The sequence below is a fragment of the Terrapene carolina genome, unplaced genomic scaffold (genome assembly GCF_002925995.2).
Source record: "Terrapene carolina triunguis isolate 2854851 unplaced genomic scaffold, T_m_triunguis-2.0 Scaffold837, whole genome shotgun sequence".
Classification (NCBI taxonomy): domain Eukaryota; kingdom Metazoa; phylum Chordata; order Testudines; family Emydidae; genus Terrapene; species Terrapene triunguis.
This window is the reverse complement of record NW_020665188.1, coordinates 3,255,549-3,283,548: the sequence shown is the minus strand read 5'-3', so window position 1 is coordinate 3,283,548 and position 28,000 is coordinate 3,255,549. Positions and strand designations below refer to the sequence as shown.

Sequence of the window (28,000 nt, the reverse complement as noted above, 5' to 3'; positions counted from 1 at the left end):
CCCACTCATAAATATTAGCAGGGGGAAGATAGTAAGATGATGGTTTCTGGGAGTGGGGGGAGATTACAGGACATGACTCTTTAAAATAACTTTTCTGACATGTCATGTTCAAAGCTATGTACCTGCCAGTCCTCAGCTGTGTAACTGCAGCTATACAGAAGTTGCTCTTTGAAAATAGTCTTGTCATACAAAAGGCACTTGCCACACGGTAGCAAAGTAACAGCAGTTTCTAGCTCTGTTTTTGAGGCTCTTAAAACAGGAGCAGAATGGTGCTGTTGTTCCTGAAAAGTTAATCCATTCTCTGAGCTAGTGCTGCTGCAGTAGTCTGATGAGCTGACCCAGACCCCAGCTGTGAAGAAGCTTACACTGACACAATCACAGCAAATGCTGATAAGAAGCTCTTGTTGGGAGCTTTGCACTTAACGGGTACTGAATTGCTGCTGAGTGGAAGCTCTGCAAGGAGGAATTTTGCAGTTTGCATTGACAGGCTTGGAGCTGGCACTGATGGTGCTTTGTGAGGGGCCAACACTAGCCGATCCACAAATGCCGAGTGGGCCTTTGAGCAGAAGGTCTCACCGCTGCTGTCTGTCCTTGATATTTCAGTCTTCTGAGGAGAGACGTGTCCTTGGCGCACTGGCCAGTGTGTTAGATCACAGTGTAGCAGAAAAACGGGACATTTAGGTTGAAATTTCCAAAGCAGTCTCAGGGACTTAGGCTCATGTTTGCCATTAAAGGTGATGGAAGATGTGTGCCTAAATCCTCACGACTGGTTTGGAAATCTCAACCTAAAAAAATAAAACCTGTCACAAACACATCCTCACAGCATTTTCTGTTTGTTTGTTTTTTTCTGACACGGGGTTGGATGAGATCTGCAGACCCACGCACACTCTTGCCCCCACCCAACCCAACCCATTAGTCAGCGGTGCCATTTTTCCAGCTAAGGACTACTGGATTCCCTTTTGTCACTGTAACTGCATAGGTTACTCTGGAGTAGACCTTGGCTTTCTCTTGCCCAGTGAGGAGTGCATTCCCTCCACCCCTGCCAGCCTAATAAACTAAAGGCCAGCAACCGAAACTGGGTCTCCTACGTGGCACCATAGGACATTATGGCTAGGCCTTTCCTTTGTGGGTCTTAACTTTTACTTTCAGGCTTCCCCTTATTGCAGAAACTGTCCATGAATTCAGCCAGTCTGGCATGTTGGTTTCTTGGGCCATCATGGCCCAAAAACATCATATGTTTTTACTTTCGTAGCCATTGCTCCTTGTGATCCAGGTTTGTGTATTGATTGCCAGGGTAATGACAACATTGCGTATATTGGGCACTATATTAAAAAGATGTTCAGAAAGTGAATATGATGTGGCTCATTTGTTAAATTACATCAGCCTTCAAATAATAGGGAAGGTATTGTTTGCCAGTGATACATTTAATATAATTATTCTATTCCTTTCCTTTCTCTAATTTACATTTAAAACAATAAAACCTTCAAATCTCAAGAAAGTGAGTGTTCTAGCTTCTAGTACCAGAGAATCACTTCATGAAACAGAACACGACTGGCTGTTCCCGTCACTCCAGTTTCTAACTTCTATTTGATTCCTTTTCCATCTGTCAGGAGTTGCTCCCTGTCTCCATGTGGTATTACCAGATTCGCCTGGCTTTCTAGCTCATATATGGTTTCCAAATCTGCTTCCACTTTGTCCTCTGGCTAGATCTAACCCCTGGGTTGATGGACAGGGAAATTAGGCTGCTTTACTGTTCGTTCAATCTGTTGGGCAGTGTGGGTTGTCTGCTTTAGAGATTCTCTTTCCTTAGATGCCCTCAGAACCTCTTTTGGAATCATAAGGATCTCGTCAATTCCTTTCTTCTCCCCACCTCAAAGGCTGCACCTATGTACAGTCCTGAGGCAGCGCCTCCTGTTGTTCCCTGAGGGGCAGCGTTGCTTTCAGAGAAAATGGCATGTTGCATTGAGAAGTATTAGTGTGGAGCCTTCATGAAGCTTCAAATCTGTTTATTTCACCTCTCTTTATATGTAATTTAGCTTTAACACAGCAACATCCTCTGTCAGCAGACTCAGCTCACCAATCGGAAGCAGGTGCTGGAATCTGTGCAACTGGCCAGCCAATCGGAAATCCAGCATTTAACCAGCAAGCTGGAGCGAGCCAATGATACCATCTGTGCCAATGAGCTGGAGGTGGAGAGGCTTAACATGAGAGTGGATGACTTGACTGGAGCCAGTCAGAAGATTCTGGAGGATCACCAAAGAGTCCAAGAAGAGCTGGGGCATTCTAAGAAAATGCTTGAGGTTTGTGAGAAGTAACAGTGAGAGCTGTCCATGGAGGATGTTGGGGGTAGTTCAGTGCATTCCCTTACCATCTCGAGTTGAGATTATCACCTGGGAGGTACAGTCACCCTAGAGATTCTCCCACCCTTCCATTCATGCCTTTGTGTCAGGCTCCAAGCTGGCCACGAGGCCGGCTTTGTACCCATGTGGCATTGTGATCCCATTACCTATCTAACACTGAGGGCTTCTTTTGGCATCTGAAAATTCATCTCCAGACCAGCTATACTAACTGATTCTGTCCATCCCTGCGACAGTCACTTTCATTTCCGTTCTTGTAGGTATTACAGGAGGAGAAGTTGGAGCTGAGAGTCACTCTGCAGTCCCAGGAGGATTTCATTAAGAGCTCAAAGATGCATCAGGAGCAGTTACAGAAGGAGCTGGCCAGCATAACTGAAACCCTGCACAGCAAGGAGCTCCTTATCAGGTCTGATCCTTGGCATCTAAATGTGGTTGGCCATTACCCCACTAAATAATGTAGATCTGTGACCTTGAGTCACTCTCTGGGGCTGTGGAGCCCTTTCTGTGTGCTTGGAGTCTGAGATCATGGCTGTTGTTGTATGCGGTAGGGGGACACTGTAAGGTAAGGGTGCCCGTTCTTCATTTCATTCGCCGCATGTGTTAAATTGTATTTGCTTTAAAAGCAATTGGCATCTGAACAGTAAAGTAGTATTGTAAATACAGAGGGATTCAGCCTTGCCTCTTTGGTAGGTTTCCTGAGTCAGTGCGTTGTGTTTGATTCCCTTTCTGTGCATTTCAGGTGAGTAGTGGAGAGAGAAATCATCCTTTCGCCACTAAATGTGCTCATTGAAGTCAGTGAAAAGGTCCCATTAACTTTAAGGGCATGGATCAAGGTTTCAGCAAGGTGATAATGATTGTGGCAAAGGCATCAGCACCTTTCTGCCTTGATACTGGTGGAGAGAGACACTGAAGTATACACAGGAGACTTAGCAGCTATGCCTTTCCCTGCAGCAGGGATTACTGAGCATCTGCCAGTGGGATTGAAATTGCTGAGTTGTGTTGGTTTTTTACTAATTTGGTGGCAGCCTGTCATAATCTGACTGAATTCAAACATGGGCTTGTCATCAGGATGAGACACTTGCGGCATCCAGAATGTCCACAGATGCCACATTATAGCATTACGTTTTGGTGGATTTTGTAGAGCTAGAGTAGAGACAAGATGGGTGAGGTAATGTCTTTTATTGGACCACCTTCTGTTGTCAGAGAATAGAAAATATCACAGTTCTTATAGCAACACTCATAGGGGTGAGGTGTGTCAAGAGACTAAGACCTTCTGGGATGGTCCTGTGTTTGTGTATAGGTCACTGGAAGAACACCTGCATGAGAAACAGCTGTCACAAGAGTTCCCAGAGCTGGAGCACGTTCTCCTGCAGTTGGATCTTGCACAGAAGAATGAAAAGAACCTACAGTCAGAGGTGGCTCGTCTTGAGGGCAGGTAGAGGACAACTTCAAAATCCAGTAGCACACAGACAATATGGCACGTATAATGTCTTATTCACCAGTGCTGTTAACCATAGTAGAATCGTCCAAACCACTAGTATTTTAAGAGTCCACAGAAATCCGAGTCTAAAATCTTACCACAGTGGGATGTTAGGGTTGGTTGGTTTGATTGTTTTTTAAATATACCTTTTAGGCTTTTAAAAATATTTTCTTTAGTCTGCTTAAACATGTCATTTTCCTTTGTAATGGAGAGGGAAATCTTTGTTAAACTAAACAGACAGACAGCTGCTGGGAGCTACATCTCATCTTTCCTGTTCTGAGTAAAAACTGTGATGGGATTTCTCCACTGATGGATCTGTAGAGATGATCCCAGGTTTACAAGGGAAGTTGGTAACTTTCCTTGGGTTAGGAAAAGAGAAATTGCTGTGTCTAATCAGAAAAGATTGCAGCAGTCTTGGTCTGTAAAAATGACTTTGGTAGAGAGGATAGATGTGTGAATGCCGGTTTCCTGAGACCACCTGCATTGTGGCTCATAGGGGTGTTTTTAAATTGTGATTTTTTTTTGTTTCTGCCCCCAGCCTAGGAGCCATAAATGCCAGGTGTATACAGCTGAGCAAGGAGCTGATGGAGAAGTGCAAAGAGCTGCGGGTGATGGAAGAACACCACTGCCAGGCCAAGGCTGAGATTAAAAAGGTCAGACCCCTGACTTTTGGAGGAGGGGGAGCGAGGCTTGAGGACTAGGTAGCACAGCTGCCCAAAACACCTCTCAGTGTGCTCTGTATTAGTAAAGCTAAGAAAGGGATGAAAGAACAGAGTGTGTTGTGGGGGAAATGGTTGCCCCCATAATGAAGGGGTGGGAGAGAACTGAGGATTCCACACGCAACTGACCCTTACGTCTCTCTCTCTTTTTTTTTTTTTTAAACCTTGAGTGGAAGAGAGTAGGCTTGGTCTGTGCTTTTAAAAGTGGCAGTGGATGGCTGATGGAAATTAGCAAGGGAAGGGCCTCACTGAAATAGCAGTTCTTCGAGTGATTGCTCATGTGCATTCCAATAGGTGTGTGCACGCACTGCGTGCACGATCATCAGAAGGTTTTTCCCCTAGTGGTACCCGTCTGGTTGGCTGTGGAGAACCCTGGAGTGGCACCTTCATGGGGATGTATATAGGTCCCTGCCTGCTCAGTTCCTTCTTACCGCCATTTACAGTTGCATTCACAAGTGGCTACCTAGTGGTTCCCTTTTCTTATTTGTAAATAGTTAACTGATAGCTGTATAGTATCAGGGGGTAGCCGTGTTAGTTTGTATCTACAAAAACAACAAGGAGTCTGGTGGCACCTTAAAGACTAACAGATTTATTTGGGCATAAGCTTTCGTGGGTAAAAACCTCACTTCTTCAGATGCATAGAGTGAAAGTTACAGATGCAGGCATTATATACTGACACATGAAGAGCAGGGAGTTACTTCGCAAGTGGAGAACCAGTGTTGACAGGGCCAATTCAATCAGGGTGGATGTAGTCCACTCCCAATGATAGATGAGGTGTCAATTCCAGGAGAGGAAAAGCTGCTTCTGTAATGAGCCAGACAAGCCCAGATTAATGGTGTTAAATTTGCAAATGAATTTTAGTTCTGCTGTTTCTCTTTGAAGTCTGTTTCTGAAGCTTTTTGTTCAATGATAGTGACTTTTAAATCTGTAATAGAATGACCAGGGAGATTGAAGTGTTCACTTACTGGCTTATGTATGTTACCATTCCTGATGTCCGATTTGTGTCCATATATCCTCTAATCCCACTGAGGAATACCAAAAGACACTACAACATCTGCTCAAGAAATTCCCAGCTACAGTACTGGAACAAATCTACATGGACGCACCCCCAGAACCCCGACCAGGGGTATTCTATCTGCTACCCAAGATCCATAAACCTGGAAACCTTGGACACCCCATCATCTCAGGCATTGGCACTCTTACAGCAGGATTATCTGGCTATTTGGACTCTCTCCTCAGACCCTACGCTACCAGCACTCCCAGCTATCTTCGAGACACCACCGACTTCCTGAGGAAACTACAATGCATTGGTGTTCTTCCTGAAAACACCATCCTGGCCACCATGGATGTAGAAGCACTTAACACCAATATTCCACATGAGGATGGACTACAAACTGTCAGGAACAGTATCCCTGATGAGGCCACAGTACGCCTGGTGGCTGAGCTTTGTGACTTTGTCCTCATCCACAACCACTTCAGATTTGGGGACAACTTATACCTTCAAGTCAGTGGCACTGCTATGGGTACCCACATGGCCCCACAGTATGCCAACATTTTTATGGCTGACTTAGAACAACGCTTCCTCAGCTCTCGTCCCCTAGTGCCCCTCCTCTACTTGCGCTACATTGATGACATCTTCATCATATGGACCCACGGAAAGGAGGCCCTTGAAGAATTCCACCTGGACTTCAACAATTTCCACCCCACCATCAACCTCAGCCTGGATCAGTCCACACAAGAGATCCACTTCCTACTACACTACAGTGCAAATAAGCGATGGTCACATAAACACCACCCTATACCGGAAACCTACTGACCACTATACATACCTACATGCCTCCAGCTTCCATCCAAGACACATCACACAATCCATTGTCTACAGCCAAGCCCTAAGATACAACTGAATTTGCTCCAACCCCTCAGACAGAGACAAACACCTACAAGATCTTTATCAAGCATTCGTAAAACTACAATACCCACCTGGGGAAGTGAGGAAACAGATTGACAGAGCAAGACGGGTACCCAGAAATCACCTACTACAGGACAGGCCCAACAAGGACAATAACAGAACACCACTGGCCATCACATACAGCCCCCAGCTAAAACCTCTCCAGCGCATTATCCACAATCTACAACCTATCCTGGAAAATGATCCCTCATTCTCACAGACCTTGGGAGGCAGGCCAGTCCTCGCTTACAGACAACCCCCCAACCTGAAGCAAATACTCACCAGCAACTACACACCACACCACAGAAACACCAACCCAGGAACCAATCCCTGTAGCAAACCTCGTTGCCTACTCTGTCCCCATATCTACTCTGGCGACACCATCAGAGGACCCAACCACATCAGCCACACCATCAAGGGCTCATTCACCTGCACATCCACTAATGTTATATATGCCATCATGTGCCAGCAATGCCCCTCTGCCATGTACATTGGCCAAACCGGACAGTCCCTCCCCAAAAAATAAATGGACACAAATCGGACATCAGGAATGGTAACATACATAAGCCAGTAAGTGAACACTTCAATCTCCGTGGTCATTCTATTACAGATTTAAAAGTCACTGTCATTGAACAAAAAAACTTCAGAAACAGACTTCAAAGAGAAACAGCAGAACTAAAATTCATTTGCAAATTTAACACCATTAATCTGGGCTTGAATAGGGACTGGGAGTGGCTGGCTCATTAAAGAAGCACCTTTTCCTCTCCTGGAATTGACACCTCCTCATCTATTATTGGGTGTGGACTACATCCACCCTGATTGAATTGGCCCTGTCAACACTGGTTCTCCACTTGCGAAGTAACTCCCTGCTCTCCATGTGTCAGTATATAATGCCTGCATCTGTAACTTTCACTCTATGCATCTGAAGAAGTGAGGTTTTTACCCACGAAAGCTTATGCCCAAATAAATCTGTTAGTCTTTAAGGTGCCACCAGACTCCTTGTTGTTTTGATAGCTGTATAGTAGTTTATAGTTAGTTAAGATTACTTTGAGGGACTCTCCCCCATCCTCGTTTTCCCCAGGCACTGGGGCATGCCTCGGTCGCAGGAGTTTAAGCTGTGCGAGAGGTGTGCAAAACCTATGCCCAGAGGCGATCCGCATGCTGCTTGTCTTAAGTGCCTAGGAGAAGGTCATCAGACAGACAAGTGCCCAATTTGCAGGAGCTTTAGACGCAGGACTAAGAAAGAGTGGAACTATTGTTGAAAGCTCCTCCTGATGGAGTCGGCCCTCTGCCCTCAGCCAGTACCGGAAACGGCACCGGCATCATCGGTGCACAGCGCCCCGGCCTCAGTGCAGGATGCCCTGGCACCAAGGAAGGAGCATCGGCACCGCTCCCTGGCTAATAAGGCCAGATCTAGCAGGCAGCACCGCTTACAGTCCCCAGTACCACATAAGAAAAAGAAGGCGAACAGGGTCATTCCCCCGTTAAGAAGGTGCGAGGGGATTCCAGCGGGGCGGCATCCCGCGGTGGAACACCCACAGCTTGGTCCTCAAGACCCAGCATCGTTGACTCCAGCCCCAACTGGAGGTCTGTCAAATCTGGTGCTGGTGGACTCCCCGACTCCCCTCCACGCCAAATACCTGTGAGGCAGCATGGGACCTTATTGCATGACGGCGCAGTCCCTGGCCCCGCAGATGTGAGCTCTGGCACCGCTGCAGATGCCGGCCCAAGTTAAGGCACTGTCAGCGGCACTGACGATGGCACCATCTGCAGTATCTATGATGGTGCCACATATGGCACCATCTCCGGCACCCTTCACGGCAGCGATGGCAGCACTATCCCCTGTTCGTCATCACGGCAAGCCCACGATGTTACATCGGCACTCCCTGGCACCATCAGGCTCCTCTCCCCCTCCCCCGTGGTCGGGTTCAGAATACTCTTCTGAGTTGGAGGCTGAGTTTTCTGTCTCCTGACACAGCTGGTACTGCTCGCGGTCCTGGCACCGCAGAGTTGTGGTCTCGTCGGCACCGGCGGTATCCTTGCTACCCCAGTGGCAGGGCCCAGTACAATGGCCCTTTTGGACTCCTTGGGCCTATCATCGGGGTCAGGGCTCTAGGGCCGCATCAGTGGCGTCCGCACACTGTGCCTCCCCCCCCACGCTCCCCCCAGCAACGTTGATGTCTTGCCACACCCCCAGGGCTCCAGAGGACCCCGCACAAGACAAGGACTCTGGGCCGTCACACTCAGGCGCAGCACCCGAACCAGCGCCACCAGTTGTACTGGAGCCACCTCCTGTCATGGGGGGAGCAACGCATCCGACCCAGCTTCCAGGGAGCCAGAAGGGCAGGAAGACCTGGTCCCACGGGCCTCCTTCTCCTCCTTGCTGGACGAGGCGGTGGCAGTCATCACCACCACCCTGCCAGCAATGGACACCAGGGGATACCGGGACCTTCTTAGGAGGGTGACCCTAAACCTCCAGGTGGAGGAAATCACGGAGGAGTTGGACCCAATGGTGGACATCCTTGCCCCAGAGGGTCCATCTAGGTTGGCCTTGCCCCTGATAAGAACGATCCAGCACACTACTAGGGTGCTCTGGCAGACTCCGGCCTCAATACCACCCACCGCTAAAGGGGTGGTGAGATGCTATTTTGTGCCACCGAAAGGGTATGAACACCTTTTCACCCACCCCAACCTGGAGACTTTAGTGGTCGATGCGGCAAACTATAAGGAGCGACAGGGGCAGCCAGGTCCCACTCCAAAGTCACAGGATGCTAAGAAGCTGGACCTTTTCGGCTGAAAGGTCTACTCAGCTGGGGGGGCTCCAGCTTCGAGTGGCCAACCAGCAAGCGGGACTCAGCTCCTATGCTTTCAATTCCTGGGGCACATTAGCAAAGTTTCAGGAGTTGCTCCCGGCTGACTCGCACAAGGAGTTTAATGTGCTTCTCGAAGAGGGCAGGGTGATCTCAAGATCCTTCCTCCAGGCTGCGTTAGACGTGGCAGACTTGGTGGCTCGGACTATGGCCTCTGCCATTACAATGAAACGCAGCGCGTGGCTGCAGCTGTCCGGGATACCACAGGAGGTCCAGAACATGATCCAGGACCTGCCCTTTGACTGTGCAGACTTGTTTGCCCAAAATACGGACTCTTGCTTGCACAGTCTTAAGGGCTTGTGGGTGACTCTAAAGTCTTTGGGGATCCACACCCCTGCATCCCAAAGACAGCCATTTAAGCCTAAGCCCCTGTCCCGCTTCTATTCTGGGCCCCCAAGGCGAGACTCGTGCAGGAGATGGGGCAGGAATAATAGGAGGTGCCCGTCACAGTCCGCCTCAGGCCAAGGCCAGGTTTCTTCCAAACAGCCCCTCTGGCCCGAAGCCAAACTTATGAAGATACGCCCGAGGACGGAGCACCAGTACCAAGCTTGGATCCTTATCCCCTCTTTGTGAATTGACTGTCCCACTTCTACCGTGCTTGGTCCCAGGTCACGTCAGATTGCTGGGTCCTGAGCACGGTGGATATGGGATATTCTGTTCCCTCCCACCCCCCTTCTCTGTCCCTCTTCAGGGACCCTTCTCATGAACAACTCCTGCAGGAGATGCAATCACTCCTCGCTCTAGGGGCAATAGAGGAGGTTCCTCAGGAGTTTGGGGCAAGGGGTTCTACTTCCGCTATTTCCTCATCCCAAAGGCCAAGCGTGGGCTCCAGCCTATCCTGGATCTGCGAGACCTCAACACATTCATAAGGAAAGTGAAGTGTCGTATGGTCTCTCTGGCCTCCATCATTCCTTCCCGGGGGACTGGTATGCCGCCCTCAACTTGAAAGATGCATACTTTCATATCTCCATTATCCCGGCCCACAGACAGTTTCTTCGCTTTGTGGTCAGTGGCCAGCACTACCAGTTCAGGGTGCTCCCGTTTGGGCTTTCGGCGGACCCCTGGGTATTCAAGAAGTGTATGGCGGTCGTGGCAGCCTTCCTCCGCAAATGTCAGGTGCAAGTGTTCCTGTACCTGGACAACTGTCTCATCAAGGCCAAGTCGCAAGCATAGGTTGCGGAGCATGTGTTTCTGGCTCGGGCCACATTCCGCAAGCTGGGCCTCATACTGAATGTGCCCAAATCCACACTGGCCCCGACGCAGAGAATAGAATTCATAGGAGCTCTCTTGGACTCCATGCAGGCCAGGGCGTTCCTGCCTGAGCTGCACTTTCAAGCACTCAGGGACATTATCAAAAACCTTCGCCAATTCCCCACGAGGGCCAGAAATTGCATGAACTGTTGGGGCATATGGCGGCCTTCATGTATGTTGTCCAGCACGCCAGGTTGCGCCTTCGGCCTCTCCAGGTGTGGTTGGCGCAGATGCACAGGCCCAGCAGGGACCCACTGGACAGAATAGTTACCCGCCCCCCTTGCATTCTCAAGTCTCTCTGCTGGTGGCTGCAGCCACAAGTGGTCTGTGCGGGAGTACCCTTTGCCAAACCCCAACCTACACTATTGCTGGTCACAGACGCCTCGACGCTCGGTTGTGGAGCGCACGCAATATCAGAACTCAAGGCCTATGGTCGCACGCAGAACTATCGCTGCACATCAATATAAGGGAGCTGAGGGCGGTTCGTCTGGCATGCCAAGCGTTCCAGGCCCTCCTGCAGGGCACATGCAGGGCTGACGGACAACACAGCGATGTTCTATATAAACAAACAGGGTGGTGCTCGCTCCTCTCCCCTGTGCCAGGAAGCCCTCGAGCTGTGGGATTTTTGCATCGCCCACTTGATGCACCTAGAGGCGTCGCACCAACGAGCTAGCCGATTGCCTCAGCTGCTTGTTTCACGGTCACGAATGGTCCCTCTTGGCAGACATCACGCTCTTGATTTTCCAGAGATGGGGCTTTCCCCATGTAGACCTATTTGCGACGCGGAGCAACAGGTAGTGCTAGCGGTTCTGCTCGTTTCTGAACCACAGCCCAGGCTCCATCGCAGACACCTTTCACCTTTCATGGACGAGTCACCTGCTGTACGCATTCCCACCCTTCCCGCTCAGACACAAGTCCTCCTCAAGACTCACCGGGACGGGGCTTCATAGCGCCAGCGTGGCCCCGCCAGCACTGATTCACTATGCTGTTGAATCTCTCAGTGGACAGGCCACTTGCCCTTCCCGTGTGCCTGACCCTCATTACACAGGACCATGGCTATCTCCAACACCCCAACCTGGAGTCCCTCTATCTTACGGCGTGGAAACTCCATGGTTGAACCCACTTGAGCTTCAGTGTGCAGACCGAGTGAGGGACGTCCTGCTGGGAAGTAGGAAACCCTCCACTTGTGTCACGTACCTGGCAAAGTGGAAGCACGTTGCCATCTGGTCTCTGCAGGGGGCAGCCCTCCGCAGCAAGCGCCAATTCCCCTTGTTTTGGACTACCTACTATACCTCAAACAGCAGGGGTTGGCAATATAATCTCTCAGGGTACACCTGACTGCCATTTTGGCCTTCTACCCGGGGGCAGCTGGTAGGTCAGTCTTCGGCAATCCCAGGTGGGCTGGTTTCTTAAGGGCTTGGACAGACTTTATCCCCAGGTGCGATGGCCTGTTCCACAGTGGGACCTCAACCTGGTCCTGTCCGCGCTCATGAGGCCCCCTTTCGAGCCCATGGTAACCTGCCTTCTGTCCTACCTTTCCTGGAAGGTGGCCTTTCTGATGGCCATAACCTCGGCCAGAAGGGTCTCCGAGCTCAAAGCGCTGACTTCCGAGCCTCCCTATACCATCTTTTATAAAGACAAGGTGCTGTTACATCCTCATCCCGCGTTTCTACCAGTTTCATGTGGACCAGGACATTTTTACCTCTGTTTTTCCCTAAGCCACATGCCAGTAACAGAGCGAATGCTCCATTCCCTGGATGTCAGGCGTGCCCTAGCATTCTACATTGAGCGCATAGAGCCATTTCGTAAGTCACTATAGCTCTTTACTGCAATCTCAGAGAGAATGAAGGGGCTACCCATCTCGTCCCAGCGCATTTCATTGTGGATCACGACCTGTATCAGGATTGTGACAACCTGGCTAAGATTCTAGCCGCTCCGCTGACAGCCTACTCCACAAGAGCACAGACTTCTTCTGCAGCATTCCTTGTGCAGGTCCCTATCCATGACATATGAAAGGCAGCAACGTGGTCTTCCATCCACACCTTCACGTCACCCTATGCCATTACCCAACAGGCAAGAGACGATGCAGCCTTTGGCAGGGCAGTCCTGCATTCAGCGTCCAGGTGAACTCCGACCCCTCCCCCAGGGAATCTGCTTGGAAGTCACCTATTGGAATGCACATGAGCATTCACTCGAAGAATAAAAGGCGGTTACCTACCTCTTGTAACTGTTGTTCTTCGAGATGTGTTGCTCATGTCCATTCCAAATCCCACCCGCCTCCCGTCTGTCGGAGTACTCCAGCAAGAAGGAACTGAACAGGTAGCGGGTCGGCAGGGATCTATATACACCGCCATGAAGGCGCCACTCCAGGGATCTCCACAGCCGACCCGACGGGTACCGCTAGGGGAAAATCCTTCTGACAATCGTGCACGTGGCGCACGCACGCCTATTGGAATGGACATGAGCAACACATCTTGAAGAACAATAGTTACGAGAGAGAGGTAGGTAACCGTTTTTTCCATTATACTGTAGGTAGGAAAATGTGATATAGTTCTGTCCAGAAAGTAACACCTAGAGGACTGTGGCTGTTTTTTGTACATTAGTGCGAGGCTAACTGATATATACCCTGTTCATATATGTGGGGTTGTAGATTCCTTCCTGAGAGGGTGTGTGTTTAGAGCAATTCTGACCCTGGTCATGACAGCAGAAATTGAGACGAGGAGGTGATCTCTAGCTGGCCCAGTGGTATAATGTGCTTCCCATTTCACTTCTCGAGATCTGGATCTGAACATGTTTTAGGGTTGTAAGTGTAATGAGTGAGTTTGTATCAGTCTAGATATCTAGGCATGCAGCCATATGCTAGCACAGAAAACAGCAGCCGTCTGCAGTGAACACATCACCCTAGTGCTCTGCCCTTTGCACTGGCTCCCCATGGAATACACAGCCCATATTCACGTTTCCCCTCCATGGGATTGGTCCTAGTAACCTGAGAGATTGCCTCCCCCTCCACTATGACCTTAACAGCAACATCCTGCTGGAATGGTGAAACAGTACGCCACTGGGGTTACGCTTGTCAATGTGACAAACAGAACTTTCCCAGGAGCAGGAGCTAGCCTACAGACCTTGTTCCCACCAAGAGATAAGGAATCGTCACCCCACCCCTTTTAGAACATACTGGAAACTTCATTTCTTCAATGTAGCTTTCCATCGCTAAGCTCTTCACATATACAGACACCTCACCCTAGACATGCCTATTTACTTACACACACAAACAGCTCCACAGGCTGGGTAAGAGGAAAGAGAAAGTGGTGGTCCTATTATTTCTATTTTTAAATACTTGGGAGGCCCTGAGGTACAAGTGTTGAGTGCTATGTAATATCTAGATAGACAGACTCTGTGGTGCTGTAGAAATAGGTCTATAGATTAGGGATGTAAAATACTAAACGGTTAACTGGTAAGCATTAGTCTTACCGGTTAACCGACCCTAACCATTAACCCCCAGCCCCGGGGCCGATTACACGACATAATTTTAATTGTTTAAACGGTTAACTTTTTTAATGGATATTTACATCCCTACTACAGATATGGCGCTTTATAGATAGGTTGAGATCTGCGGGCTTATTTTCAGAGGGTTTAAGTGTTCACAGCTGCTATCAATGAGGGATGTGGGTGTTTAGCCCTTTTGACGGGCTTCTGCTCTGCAGTGGATACTTAGTCACAACCCACTTCTTGCCCCAACGGATAGCTGGGGAAGCAGAAGACCACTAAAGGGATGAGAGAGCTTGTTATAAGTCAGGATTGAAATATGTTAACAGAAGAGTCCAAGAAAGCTTATGTACATCTCTGCACTAGCCAGTGCTAAAATTACACATAACCCACGTGTCAGCACATCTGCTTTCTCACTGACTGTCCTTTAAAAATTCATGGGTGGTTCATGCACGTCTCTCTCCAGCTGAAGGAGCAGCTGTCTCAGGCTGAACAAACTCATAACAGTGAGCTAGAAGGGATGAAAAAGGAGATCTCCCAGCTGACGCAGGCACTCCACCAGCGTGACATTGCTATCGCCTCGGCCAGCGGGTCCACTTCTGACATGGAGCAACGAATGAGAATGGAGATTGAAAGAATAGAGAGGAAAGCTGTGGAGCACAGGGTAAAAATGACTGAAGGCTCTTTCTCTGTCTCCATAGCCCTTGGGGCCCTGAGGGTTGCAGCACTGGGTCCTGCATTTCAGTTAAGCTAATGCTTTCCTTCCCTCTTGTGTTTTTAGCCTTGGGATCCAGAGACTGGCATGATCAGAGCAAGGGACTGGAGAGCCTCCCAGGAAAGCTTTCTAACCCTGTTGTGTCCCCCGCAGCCTCGCGCTTTCCTGACCAAACCTGTAGCCATTACTTGTCTTTCCTGCTGAAAGGGGTGTGGAAAAGAATTTCTGAGCATGGTTTGGGTGAGGAGGATCCTGTTGTAGTTGCCTATGGAGCTCTGGCATTATCCTAGGCTGTCAGCTGTGTGGAGGGAAAGGGGTAGAGAAGCTTTCCTTGAGCAAAGAGGAACTCTTGACAATCTTTACTTGATCAAGGTGAATCAACTCATTGTTCCATGTAGTACCAAAGTAGCAGTAGCTTTCAGCTCAGTTTAGAGACGCTTAATACAAGAGCCAGAATGGTGCTGCTGTCTCTGGAAAGTCAGTCTGTTCATTGAGGTAGATCTGACCTGAAAATCAACAGAGAATCCCACAAGAAGTGGAAATGTGGATGAGTTGCTAAGGAGAAGTACAAAAGAATATCACAAGCAAGGAGGGACAAAATCAGGCTAAAGCACAGAATGAGTTACACCTTGTAAGGGACTTAATAGGCAATAAGAAGAAGTTCTTTAAATACATTAGGAGCAAAACAAAGATGAAGGAAATTAGGTCCTTTACTTAGAGGGGAAGGAGAGCTAAGAAGCAACATCAAGAAAGTTGAGGTGTTTAATGACTATTTTGCTTCAGATACTCAGCACAATTAATGTTAACAATGGGGAAGGAACACAAGCCAAAATAGGGAGAGAACAGGTTAAAGAATAAATATTTAGATAAGGTAGATGTATTCAAGTTGGCAGGGCCTGATTAAATTCATTCTAGGGTACTTAAGGAGCTAGCTGAAGACTCTCAGAACAGTTAGAAATTATCTTTTGAGAACTCCTGAAGGACAGGTGAGGTCCCAGAGGACTGGAGAAGGGCAAACATAGTACCTATCTTTAAAAGGGGGAATAAAGAGGACGCAGGGAACTTTGATACCTTGCAAGATACTGGAACAAATTATTAAACAATCAGTTTGCAAGCACCTGGAGGATAACAGGGTTATAAGGAATAGTCATCATGGATTTGTCAAGAACAAATCATGCCAAACCAACCTAATTTCCTTCTTTGACTGGGTTACTAGCCTGGTGGATAGGGAGGAAGCAGTAGAAGTGATATCTCTTGATTTTCTTAAGGCTTTTGACACAGTTCCACATGATATTTTCATAAGCAAACCAGGGAATTGTGGTCCAGATGAAATTACTATAAAGTTGAATAACTGGCTAGGTGGTAATACTGCTGAAAAAGATCAGGGGATTATAGGGGAACACAAACTGAATGAGTCAACAGTGTGATGCAGTTGCAAAAAAGGCTAATGTCATTCTGGGGTGTATTAACAGGAGTGTCATAATGTAAGACATGGCAGGTAATTGTCCAACGCTGCTTGTATTGGTGAGGCCTCAGTTGGAGTAGTGTGTCCAAAACAGGGCACCAAACTTTAGGAAACATGTGGACAAATTGTTGCTCTCCTCTGAACTCTCTCCAAATGTGATAAAAGGTTTAGAAAATCTGGACTATGAGGAAAAGTCAACAAAACTGGGCATGTTTATTCTTGAGAAAAGAAGACTGAGGGGGACCTGATAACAGCCTTAATATATTAAGGGCTTTTATAAAGAGGATGGTGATTGATTGATCTCCATGTCCTCTGAAGGTAGGATGAGAAGTAATAGGCTTAATCTGCAGCAAGGGAGATTTAGGTTAGATATTAGGAATAACTTTCTAACTATTAATTAAACTCTGGAATAGGCTTCCAAGGGAAGCTGTAGCATCCTCATTATTGGAGATTTTTAAGAACAGGCTGGACAAACACCTGGTCAAGGTGGACAAGGTTTAATTGGTCCTGCCTCAGTGCAGGGGGCTGGACGTGATGACTTTTCAAGGTCTCTTCCAGGCCTTCATTTCTATGATTCTGTGAATTCAATTTGAGATGTCTTACATTAATTAGACTTCGGCAATAAAATCCTATAAACCAATGTGAAAATAGGCTGGCTTGGACTGTGTACAACTAAATAAGTTGTACAGGTGCCATTGCAAACTTAGTGGGGACTACAACACAGAACTTGCTTCGTAAGCTACATTAGCATTTGAGCTAAAAGTGGGAAAAGATAGCATGTAGGTCTTTGATTAGTTATTTGTGTTCATCCTGTCTTCTCAGGTGATTCTGGTTCAGTTGGAAACCCTGAGGCTGGAGAACCGTCACCTCTCTGAGATGTTGCAGAAGGTGGAGTCTAGTGTGTTGGGGGTATGGAATGTGGAATAGCAATTAGAAGACCTAGCATTGTGGTGGTGGGCTGTGTGGTAGCAATAGTATTAGCGCTTGTATATAATGCCTTCCGCACCTAGGCTGCCAAGTGCTTGATAAAGTTGGATAGGCATCATTCCCTCCTGTTGTACAGTTGAGGAAAGTGAGACCCAGAGATTATGATGATAGCTTGCTTTTATATAGCGCTTTTCATCAGTAGATTTCAAAGGACTTGAGAGAGGAGGTTGATGTCATTATCCCTGTTTCACAGGTGGAGAAACTGAGGCACAGAGAGGGGGAGGTGACTTGCTTAAGGCCACCCACCAGACCAGTGGCAGAGCTGGGGATAGAACCCAGGACTCCCAATCCCTGGTTCAGTGCCCTAGCCACTGGCTCCTGCTGCTTCTTCTCATCACATTGTAGTAAATGCCATGTTTTTATCAGCTTGTCTTCTAGCTTTGAGCTGATTCAAGAGTCTGACTATAAATCCCAGATGCCTCCTCCACAAGTTTGAGAGCTATAAGTACTCTGGCTCTTGTAGCTACTGCACTGAAAATACATTTTACTTCCTGGTGAGAGGGAATTTGCTAGACTTTCCCCCCTCTCTTTAGTCAGTAGGCACTGGCAGAGATGTGGTGTTGAAAAACATCATATAAATCTACAGAAAATCTGTTGGACTTGCTGCTACCACTAGATGTCGCTTTGGGCGGTAGTTCTGAATAATAGGGAGGGAGAGAAAGATGGGGCTTAGCATAAAGGCTGGAATATACTGGTCACTATTGCAGAGATTTCTCAGAGCAAAACATCCTTTCAGCCTGGGTTACTCCCCACCTGTGCAATGCACAGGAAAGTAAAATCAGTGACACTAAAATGAAGTAGCAGCAACATTCCGAGGGAAGATATTTCTGTGGCATTTTATTTTAGTGGGTGTAGGATGGAATTAATGATGTCTGCTTTGTAGGCAGTATTTTACATAACCAAAATCAACATGTCGTAGGGGGAGAGATGGCTGGATTCAGGCAACAGAGAACCTATTAGAGCTGTTTGGGAATATTTTATCCAAACTTTTTTCAGGGGAAAATATGAGGGGAGACTACAAACGTTCAGTTTTTTATCATGTTTTTCAACCAGCTCTAAAACGTACTAAGCTGTCGGGAGTCTGCAGTTTGTGCAAGAGAAACAGTTTTCTCGGGGGCCGATCTGAGACTCCCAGGAACTAAGGACCATCCCAAACCTCACCATCTTCCCATTGAAGTGCTAGGCACACATGTCCAACCTGCTTTCTTTAATGTAAACAGAGAGTCACACAGACCTCTTCAAAACAAAAACAAAAAACAAACCAACCCTGACAACCCCACCAAAACACAATTGCATGCCGCATACACAGTTCTCCTCCCTGGGTAGAGGATGAGAAAGAGAACAAACCACATGTGGCAGATGTTAGTCTTATTGCTTAATGCACAACTAGATAGTGCTGAGATACTGTGGACATAAGGGCATGGTAAGAAACTGAATAGAATGGAATAGACCATGAGGACCGTGATAGCAGCCAGTTTGAATTGCCAAGCCTATCAGCAAGTTGAAGACTAACTAGTGGTCTCTGAACTTTTTCCAAGGTACAGCTTTGGGATTGTCTGTGAATGGACAAAAAGAAAGAGGGGGAAAGTCTATAGAGGAAAAATAGTTGGGAAATAGAAATTTCCTTTCCCCAGTTAGAAAAGGGGGCAGGGAGAGAACTAGATGCCAAAAACTGAATCACTGTAGTTATGTACAAACAACCCATTTCTGCTTTTGAAAGACTTAACAATGTAAAGTATCAGAGGAGTAGCCGTGTTAGTCTGGATCTGTAAAAAGCGACAAAGAGTCCTGTGGCACCTTATAGACTAACAGACGTATTGGAGCATAAGCTTTCGTGGGTGAATACCCACTTCGTCAGATGCATGTAATGGAAGCTTTCGTGGGTGAATACCCACTCCATCAGATGCATGTAGTGGAAATTTCCACTGCATGCATCTGACAAAATGGGTATTCACCCACGAAAGCTTATGCTCCAATACGTCTGTTAGTCTATAAGGTGCCACAGGACTCTTTGTCGCTTTTAACAATGTAAGTAAGTAATGTGTGAAACTCAGAGAAAAGATTGGAAGTGGTATTTGGGGATGGGGGAGGGAGAGGGAGCACGCGGAGGGAGTTTCTTTTGTCTATAATGGGTTCTTGGAGGCAGAATTCTAGATTTGTCAATCCCAGGTCATTACTTTACCACTTTGCTGCAGCAGGAAAGAAGTCGTTCCCTATGTAAAGCTCATTCAAATAAATAGAAGGTGCCTAGTACATCTAGCCACACCAGTGCAAACACACTTGTTTGGGTGTACCTGAGGAGTCATTTAGCAGTTAAGTGACTCTCAAATTTGGCTTCAAAGTTCACACCCAGCTGAGATGAATGAAGGAAATTCACATCTCTGCTTATTTGATTAGCTCATTCTGTTTGGTTGCAGACTCAATAAGAGAGCAGCAATTGATTTACCCTCTGGAGGTGTCATTGCTGGTAAAAAGCCTGGAAATTTCACTCCTTAAAACGGGACTCCTAGAATACTTTCTAGGAAGAATGTGGTCCATCTGTGCTCTGGATCTAGATTCTCTGTCAAAATCCTGAAAAATAGAAGTTTCGATTGACGTCAACATCTCTCCTTTTGTTAGGCAAAAGATGTCCCTGTAACAGACATCCAAGAAAGCTACAACACAGCACTAAATAAATTAGAGTCTGAGAACCAGCAACTGCAGAAGGACCTGGCAGAGACTAGAGCTAAGTTAGAGTTCTCCACTCAGGTCTCCCGGGACAAGTATGAAAGCATCGTGCAGCAAATGCAAAGCAAAGTGACTGAGATCAAGGATACAGAATGCAGGTGAGAGCATGGCATGGGGACAGAGGTTTTTTTTATTATTATTATTATTACAAAGGAAAGTAGAAGACAAACGAATAGGTTTCTGATGCCACATTTTGTACAGAATATCTTCCCCAAAACTTTTACACAAGACCATTCTGGAATTTGCCATTGTGCTTTAAATGGAGCAATAGCTTTTAGTCCGTTATCTTCGTTCTGCAGTGCTGGCTGGCCTCTTAGGCTACGTCTACATAGCATTTTGGATTTGACAATGGGGCTCCCAGCCTGGGTTGACAGAGTTCGGTTAGTGGGGCTTGCACTAGCAGTCTAAAAGTAGCTATTTAGACAGCACTTTGACTGTGCACCTCGGGCTCTGAAGTCTAGGGAGGGGGGCTGGACTTCAGAGCCCAAGCTGCTCCTGCAAAGTACTGTCTACACAGCTACTTTTAGACCACTAGTGTGAGGCCTGCTAACCCAGGTCTGTCAAGTCGGGCTGGGCAACTCATTGCTGCAGGCTGTGTAGACATGCCCTTACTGGTGCTCTTCTTCATTGCCGCTATGCTTAGCTGCTTTTGTGTAGCAAAATTAGCACATATTTGAAGCATGCATGCATTCTCCTCAGTAAACTTGTACTGGTTTTTGTGGAGGAATTAGCTGTGGCACAGGAAGCTGTGGTCGTAATAGGATGTTCCACAGACTGTAATACTTAAAATGACCAGAACAATAGAATAAATGGTGGTGTGAATTCCCTGAAGACTGGATGTACTTCTGGGGTCTTGTGAAAACAAGTGATAGTAGCCAGTTTGAATTGCCAAGCCTATCAGGAAAGTGAAGACTAACCTCTCTGAACTTTTCCAAGAAAAGGTCCTTGGATAAGATCTGTAAAACAGAGCCAAACTGTCCTGACGTTATATTTGTGCTTTCTGTTCTGCTCTCCAGAAGAACCCAGGAGCTGCAGCACAAACACGAGGAAGAAAGAAGGAAACTGCAGGCCAGGCTTGAAAAGACCATTCAGCACTACAAAGGGGAGATCCAGACTCTGAAAGCCCAGCATGTGTCGCCTGGGATGAGCGCTGTGTCTGGTGCAGCAGGCGGATTGAGCCCCCACATCAGCAGGAGCTGCTCTAAGGAATCCCTGTCCTCTGACTCGCTGCTGGGAGCAGACCCTTTGCCCCCTGTGCTGGATGGAAAACAAGATTTCACTGATGATGCATCCAGGGAGTCAGTCTCCAGTCAACAGAGAGAACTTGTGCCTTTGGTAAGTAGTAATATAGGGCTGTTGGTCACTGTTCAAAGAGAAGGGATATAGTCAGGATTCTCCATTCTCTTATATGACAAATATAAGCAGGTTTTAAACATCACCATACTGTGTGTGCACATAGAGGTACATTGTAACCCAAAGCCAGGAAAGCAAATAGTACAGGGATGATGAATACTGTAATAACTAGAATGACGGTTTGGAATAAGATTATTTCCCAGAACACTTTGGGGCAAGACTTTCTGCTGAAATACAAATTCTAAATTCCAAGTTGGTTCAGCTTGTAGTGAACTGCTTCTTGATACTGGAGTTGTGTACCAACTGACGTAAGCAACCCGCTTCAGTTATTAAATATTCTGTATCCGTATCTGTTTGGTGAAACTTGGCTCAGGCATTTAATATTTTGTAGGAGAGGGAAAACTGCTATGCTGAAAATATAGTGGATGGGGAGGATGAAATCAAGTTTCTGAGGTAGGAAATTAGTTCACATATTTTTCCTAGTACTGACTGGAGGACACTTGGAGTTTTTTGGTTCTCCCCACCCCATACACTGTACTTTGTCACTATTTTATGGCTCTTAAAGGGCTGCCACTGATATATCACTCCCCTACAGCATTAGTAGAGAAAGGGAGCTTGCCAGCAGGCAGCATTTGTCACACAAAAAAGAGGTGATTGGAGAAGTGGTAGTAAACTGGATGAGACTAGCCGCTGCATATCTGTGAAAGGCCAGCATTTTCTGACTTGGATGAAATCCAAGAGGCTCTCTCTGGATGTGGAAATCACCAATTGTCTTCTCTTGCCAAGAAATTGAAGGCAGGCTTTCCCTGATGGACAACAACTCTTTCCTGATCTCATATTTTATCTCCCCTTCCCCCCCCCCCCCCTTCCCCCCCTTTCATTACCCCCCCCCCCCCCCTCATTTTTAATGTAGTTTAAAACTTAGCTTCCAAATGTCCCCTTTCATGGGGTGAGCTGTCTGGGGGAGGCAAGTGAGTGACAGAACCAGCTTCCGTTTTTATTTGAAAGAATAGATGGCAATTTATCAACAAGGGCTGGCTGAAGAGGAGTGTGATGGGAGCTCAGTGCATTCCTCCCAGCTGCATGGGACTCGTGCCTCACAAACCCGTAATGTTCAAGGAGGCAGTACATAAAAGAAAGCAGGGACTTCATAGTCTGCTCAGAAACTCATTCCCGCAGTGGGGAGAGACAGGCAGCAGCAGGTGGGTGAGTAACATGCACAGGAAAAGGTGGCTAAACTCAGGTGATAAAACCATTGTAATGATTTAAACTTGTATTAGACCAGGGGTAGGCAACCTATGGCACGCGTGCCAAAGGCGGCACGCGAGTTGATTTTCATTGGCACTCACACTGCTTGGGTCCTGGCCACTGGTCCGGGGGGCTCTGCATTTTAATTTAATTTAAAATAAAACTTCTTAAACATTTTAAAAACCTTATTTACTTTACATACAACAATAGTTTAGTTATATATTATAGACTTATAGAAAGAGACCTTCTACAAACATTAAAATGTATTACTGGCACGTGAAACCTTAAATTAGAGTGAATAAATGAAGACTCGGCACACCACTTCTGAAAGGTTGCCGACCCCTCCATTAGACAGTGGTTTTATACAACCTCTTTCATAGTCTTGAGTTACCCTAAAGCTGTGTAGAAAGTTCAACCCTGAGTATGAAATCCTCGCCCCATTGAAGTCAACAGGAATTTTACTACCAACTTCCCCGGGGCCAGGATTCCCCCTAGAAGTGTGGTGGTCAGGTAGGTAACTGTGGAAGTCATTTTCCACACAATAGTAGCTCCCACTCAGCCCTGGACATGCAAAGTCCTTGTTATGGAGAGCAGTTACATGCACCACGGCAGTGTTATAGGATTTTTCACTGCTGTTGGAGACTGGCTGAAGCTACCTGGAGAGTCAGTATCTCTCCCTGTGTGCCTTACAGCTAGCAACTAGGACTGAATTGTTGTATCAGTGACTTGTCTAAGCATGAGACCCTGACTTGGCCCAGAGGAGGGAATGTCAACACAACACATGTAGTGCTGTATGACTGGAATCCTGTTTTTGCTGACCTTCAGGCTGGCACTCTTTTACTGTGACAGGCTGGAAGCATGCCCAATCTCTGCATTATTGATTTCATATTACTTCTGGCTTTTTGTGGCGTCCTAAGGGCCTTGTCCCTTGCTCATTCAAAATCTAGCCCCTTGCTGAGTGGAAAGGGACTTAGGAGCAGATGTCCCAGCTATGGTTCTTCCAGTGAGGCTTCTGCTCCTAAGTCATTTGTTAACTTAGCCACCCGGGGCCTCACTTTTAGAATGTCACTTTTTCCAGCTGACCTTTTAAGGTTCCTAATTTGCCACCTCAATAAAGTTCCATAATGACATAACTTAGATTCTAGGTTCCCTGAACATGTTGAAACTGCTTGTGGTTCAGTACAGTTTCACTTGAATTAAATGCACTGTTTTTCCCCTCACAGTCAAATGCCAGAATATTGCATCTGTTGAAGCCTCCTGCTGCAGTTTGTGTGCCCATGAGCCCTGTTAACATCTCTGTTTTTCTTTAGTGCCCCCTGCCTACAGCTCCGATTGGCTCAATAGCAGCAAGGTTTTTGGAGGAGGAAGAAGTGAGATCTCAGCATATCCTGGAACGCTTAGATGCTCACATTGAGGAACTGAAAAGGGAGAGCGAAAGGACAGTGAAACAGTTCACACGCCAGAAGTAACAGCTCTTCAAGGTCTGTGGATTTGAAGACTGGTTTAATTAAACCACATCAAACTGAGGGGGAAGGTACTCATGAGCCTAATACAACACAGAGCTTGCAGGAGAGATGTCCCCTCATTCCCCAAGCTGAATTAGCAGTGTGGAAAACAAGGAAATCATGCTCGTCTCTGGAGCAAAACACTTTGCGTGGTGGGAGTGATTGTGCTGGTGAAAGTACATCTCCATCTGAAACACTGGCTCAGGAGGCTAGAGATCTCTGTTCCGAGAGAGAGAGAGAGAGAGAGTGTGTGTGTGTGTGTGTGTGTGTGTGTGTGTGTGTGTGTGTGTGTTCACTGCCATGGAGATTGTGATGTCTTCCCAGAGCAAATTCCAGTGTAAACTATTTATTTAAAATTTATTTTTATATCTGTAAAAAAGATAAATAAAAGCAAAAGCAGAAAAATCCCTTCTCCCTGTTCTCATTTCTACTCCTCTTCCCTCCCCACCCCCCAAGGCACAAAGTAAATCTCTTTCAGCCAGTGAGTTTTCATTTGTATCCCATCTCCAGGGAATTAATCTGACCATCTGCTTCCAAGAGTTGTTATGCTCTTTTCAAAAAAACAAGGTATACAGCAAGCCTAAGTGGGGGAGGAAACACTTTCCAAATGAAGCTCTCCTCTCCTAGTGTACTGTTTGGTAAATATTTCCTGGAGCTTCATGCAACTCCTACACCCGGCTGCTTGCGTGCTGTGCTGTTCATTTCCATCCGCTTCCATCTTGCTCTTATATTGCTTTCACAGATACTGAGGCAGTAAAATACTCAGAAAACAAAGGAAGGTGGCAGAATTCTCACTATGGTGATGGATATAAAAGAGGAGCAGTTGGAACAGAAGGTGAAGTCAAGTGTAAGGGATAAACACACATGAATGAGAGCCACTATATTTGTACAACAGCTGTATTACAGAGCACTAAGCAGCTGGTGGGAATTGTAAGAGTGGCTTTAGGAGTCAGGTCAGTGTGCCAGATAGCTTCTGAGAAGTTGTTTCATTCCGACAGGAGGAGTACATCTTAAGGCACTTGTCCTTGACTGTTTTCAGTGTGTGTTCTGTCACATCTAAGGGAACAAATTGGAGACCAAGCCTGATGCTTTTTTTGTTGATAATGAATTCCTAATCCACCCTCGCCAGCTCTTTTGTTTTATGTACTAGCCTCATTTATAAAGTGGACCGGATTGGCTAACCCAGTCACGTGGCAAGGTGGTGAGTTAATGCTGCCACATAGCTCCAGTAAGAGTCCTCACAATGAATAGGCCACTGAGCCAAAGTTATTGTAATAATTTGTCAGCTGACAAATCAGAAAGCATTTTATGTCCCTGTTAGAGATTCAAAGATCCCTAGGGGAGTTAGGTTCCCAGTTGCCATTGAAAGTCAATGGGAGTTGCACACCTAACTCCCTAGGTCCCAGCCATTGTCTTTCCTCCTGCTCCTTTATTGTGCTTCCTTTTCCTGCTGTTCAGACTCCACCCTCCCATTCCATCTCCCTCATGCTCATCTGCCCCTCCTTGGCAAGGCTGTGGGTTCCCTGAGCATGGTCCAGGTGGGCATTGATCCGCACTACTCAGCACCCTGCTGCATTAGCTTGACTCATAAATGCAGCTTGATTTAAAATGTACACTGTGCGGTATTGGCGTCTCCATCCCCACATTTGCCACTCCCTGTTTCTCTCTGTCCTTATTAGTTTTCCACAACTTTTAATCAGTTTCACACAGTGAGAAGACCTGAAATCACAGACTGCATGAAGACTTGCCATAAGCGATAATCAGCTCCATTGATCCAGACTATCCAGTGAAGGTGGTAAGTAATGCCTGTTAAAACAAAGGCGTTATATTCTGTTGTTGGAAGCTTTTGCCTCATCCCCTCCCCTCTCAACAACTATGAGTCAGTGTATGTTTGAAAGCTCTCCTATGTTGCCTGGGGAATTTAAAACTGTGGAGGATTTGTGGATCCCATCAGCTGTCCTTGATAAATGTAAATAATGGTTCTAGAACCATTCCAGAGACTGTTGTGCCATACAATGGGACCTAGTGCCCTTTTGCAATGTGATATTTATTATGGACACTCCTTTTCCCATATAACATATAGGGCCTGAAGACACACTATGGTGGCAGGATTTTCCAGCACGCATAGTGATGGTCTGACTCTCCTCTGGCTCTGACTTCAATTGGAGCAGAGGCAGGTCAATGAAAACAACTCAGCAAGGCCCTATATATAGGCTAACCACTTAGGCCAAAGGGGCAACAATAGCAAAGGATCTCAAGGCTTCCACGAGATGAAGTATATAAACATTAGGTTGGTGGAATCCTGGCCATTATCTAGTCAGTGGCAAAACTTCCATTGACTCCAATAGGGGCCAGAAGTTTGCTCTGTGATTAGCAAAATCTGGTAAATCCTGAAGTAGATGATGGTTGCAGATGAGCAACACTAAAGGTTCTCATGTGTATAGAGCCTGTGCATGGATGACTAGAGAGGAAAGAAACTTAACAGACAGACTGTGCCATGAAAGGAGCAATTACCCCAGTTGCATCAGGCCGGGTTATACAGCCACACTCTGAGATATGAAGCCAATATGCCATTCGCTTGCATTTTATTACAGTGCATGAAAATACTATTCCATCACCATCCCATGCACCTAAATACGCTATTACATTTGGGCCATTATTGAAGCAATTAGCTATAATAATTGATAGATGGAGGAGCTGAGAGGCAGTTATCAAAGTTCTTCACTTGTATGTGTGTAGAATAATTTTCCAATATCAAAAAGGATGAGACCTCTGACATTAGCAAATCACAGCCGACAATGTGAATTCTTAGCTCAGAGTAATTACTTCTCTGCATGGCATAGGGTTACAGAAACTCTCCCAGTCCCCTTTCAGACTGAAGGATAATAGTCCATTTGAATTGGTGGGGAGAGTTGACTTATCAATAAGGTGCGCTATAAAACTGTAAAGTGTACCTGTCGTTTTGTGAGGAGGAGGAATAGGGTTGTTTATCCTGGAGGGAGATGGCACAGTGAGTCCAGGCTTTATGGCACTTTTATCTGGGGCTGCAGGGTTTCCGTGCATTCATTTATGCCTTCTGAATGTTGAACATCCCTCGGAATAATTACTTGGTCCTAGCAGTTTTATAATTAATGACACTAGAAGGGTTTTTTTTGGTCTTTGAACTCATCCTTTTAATAACACCAAACGCTTGCCTTCTGTTTCATTAAAAAAAATATGTGGAAACCAACTTGTAGTGAGTTGTGCCTTGATTTCTAGTCCGCACCATGTGAAATGGAAAGGCTGCCATCTTGGCAAGACTTTTAATGCTGGTCTCACCAGATATGTGACAGGGCATCAGATGTACAGTAGATTGTTCCTTATCCATGTGTGATATTGCATCTAGGTCATGTGTCTACTTAATCCAAGGGGTGAAGGTGTACAGAGAGAGAGAGAGAGAGAGAGAGAGAGAGACTAAAACAAATTGGCTGGTGGTATTGAGGGTAATAACAGTATCCTATAGCCCAGGAGAGAAAATGAGTCCTGGAGACTCTTATCGTGATAGGTGATGGGAAATCTGTACAAAGAAACTATTTTTACTGCTATTGCTCTCTGAGCATCTGTTACATGAGTAGTTTGGGCTTCTCCTGCCCCAATTCCAGCTTCCTTCCCCCTGCCACTTTACCTGCTGGGTGAAGGTCTAGGGACTTGTGACAAGCAGAGTTTTGGTAAGAGGAGCCAGAGCCTTGTCTCCCTCTAGCCATTTGCAGGGGCTTTACTATGGTCAGACTTTGGGAGCAAGCATAGGCTTCTGGGAGCAGCCTGTATCTATGTGTTGGCCTGGTCTGTAGAGGCATGGGGCTGGCTGCTGGACCCTGAGCAGGAATACTTGCTGGGAATGAGGGCAGGC

At 46.7% G+C, this 28,000-nt stretch overlaps 1 protein-coding gene across 14 annotated transcripts in view; it reads left to right on the top strand.

Annotated features, from left to right (window-relative positions):
• Positions 1-24,380, top strand: part of CEP63 (centrosomal protein 63) — a 47,079-nt gene extending 22,699 nt beyond the window's left edge. For 9 of the 14 annotated variants that reach the window (XM_026660794.2, XM_026660799.2, XM_026660795.2 and 6 more), the window contains 9 exons: positions 2,064-2,300; positions 2,618-2,763; positions 3,658-3,792; positions 4,376-4,490; positions 14,578-14,775; positions 17,114-17,200; positions 19,898-20,103; positions 21,022-21,340; positions 23,917-24,380. In XM_026660794.2, the coding sequence (XP_026516579.1) occupies positions 2,064-2,300; positions 2,618-2,763; positions 3,658-3,792; positions 4,376-4,490; positions 14,578-14,775; positions 17,114-17,200; positions 19,898-20,103; positions 21,022-21,340; positions 23,917-24,075 (1,602 nt within the window). In that variant the 3' untranslated portion in view covers positions 24,076-24,380. The remainder of the gene's footprint in view (positions 1-2,063; positions 2,301-2,617; positions 2,764-3,657; positions 3,793-4,375; positions 4,491-14,577; positions 14,776-17,113; positions 17,201-19,897; positions 20,104-21,021; positions 21,341-23,916) is intronic. The other 5 variants (XM_026660800.2, XM_026660796.2, XM_026660803.2 and 2 more) reach the window with 4 other exon arrangements.
• Positions 24,381-28,000: the final 3,620 nt, after the last annotated feature.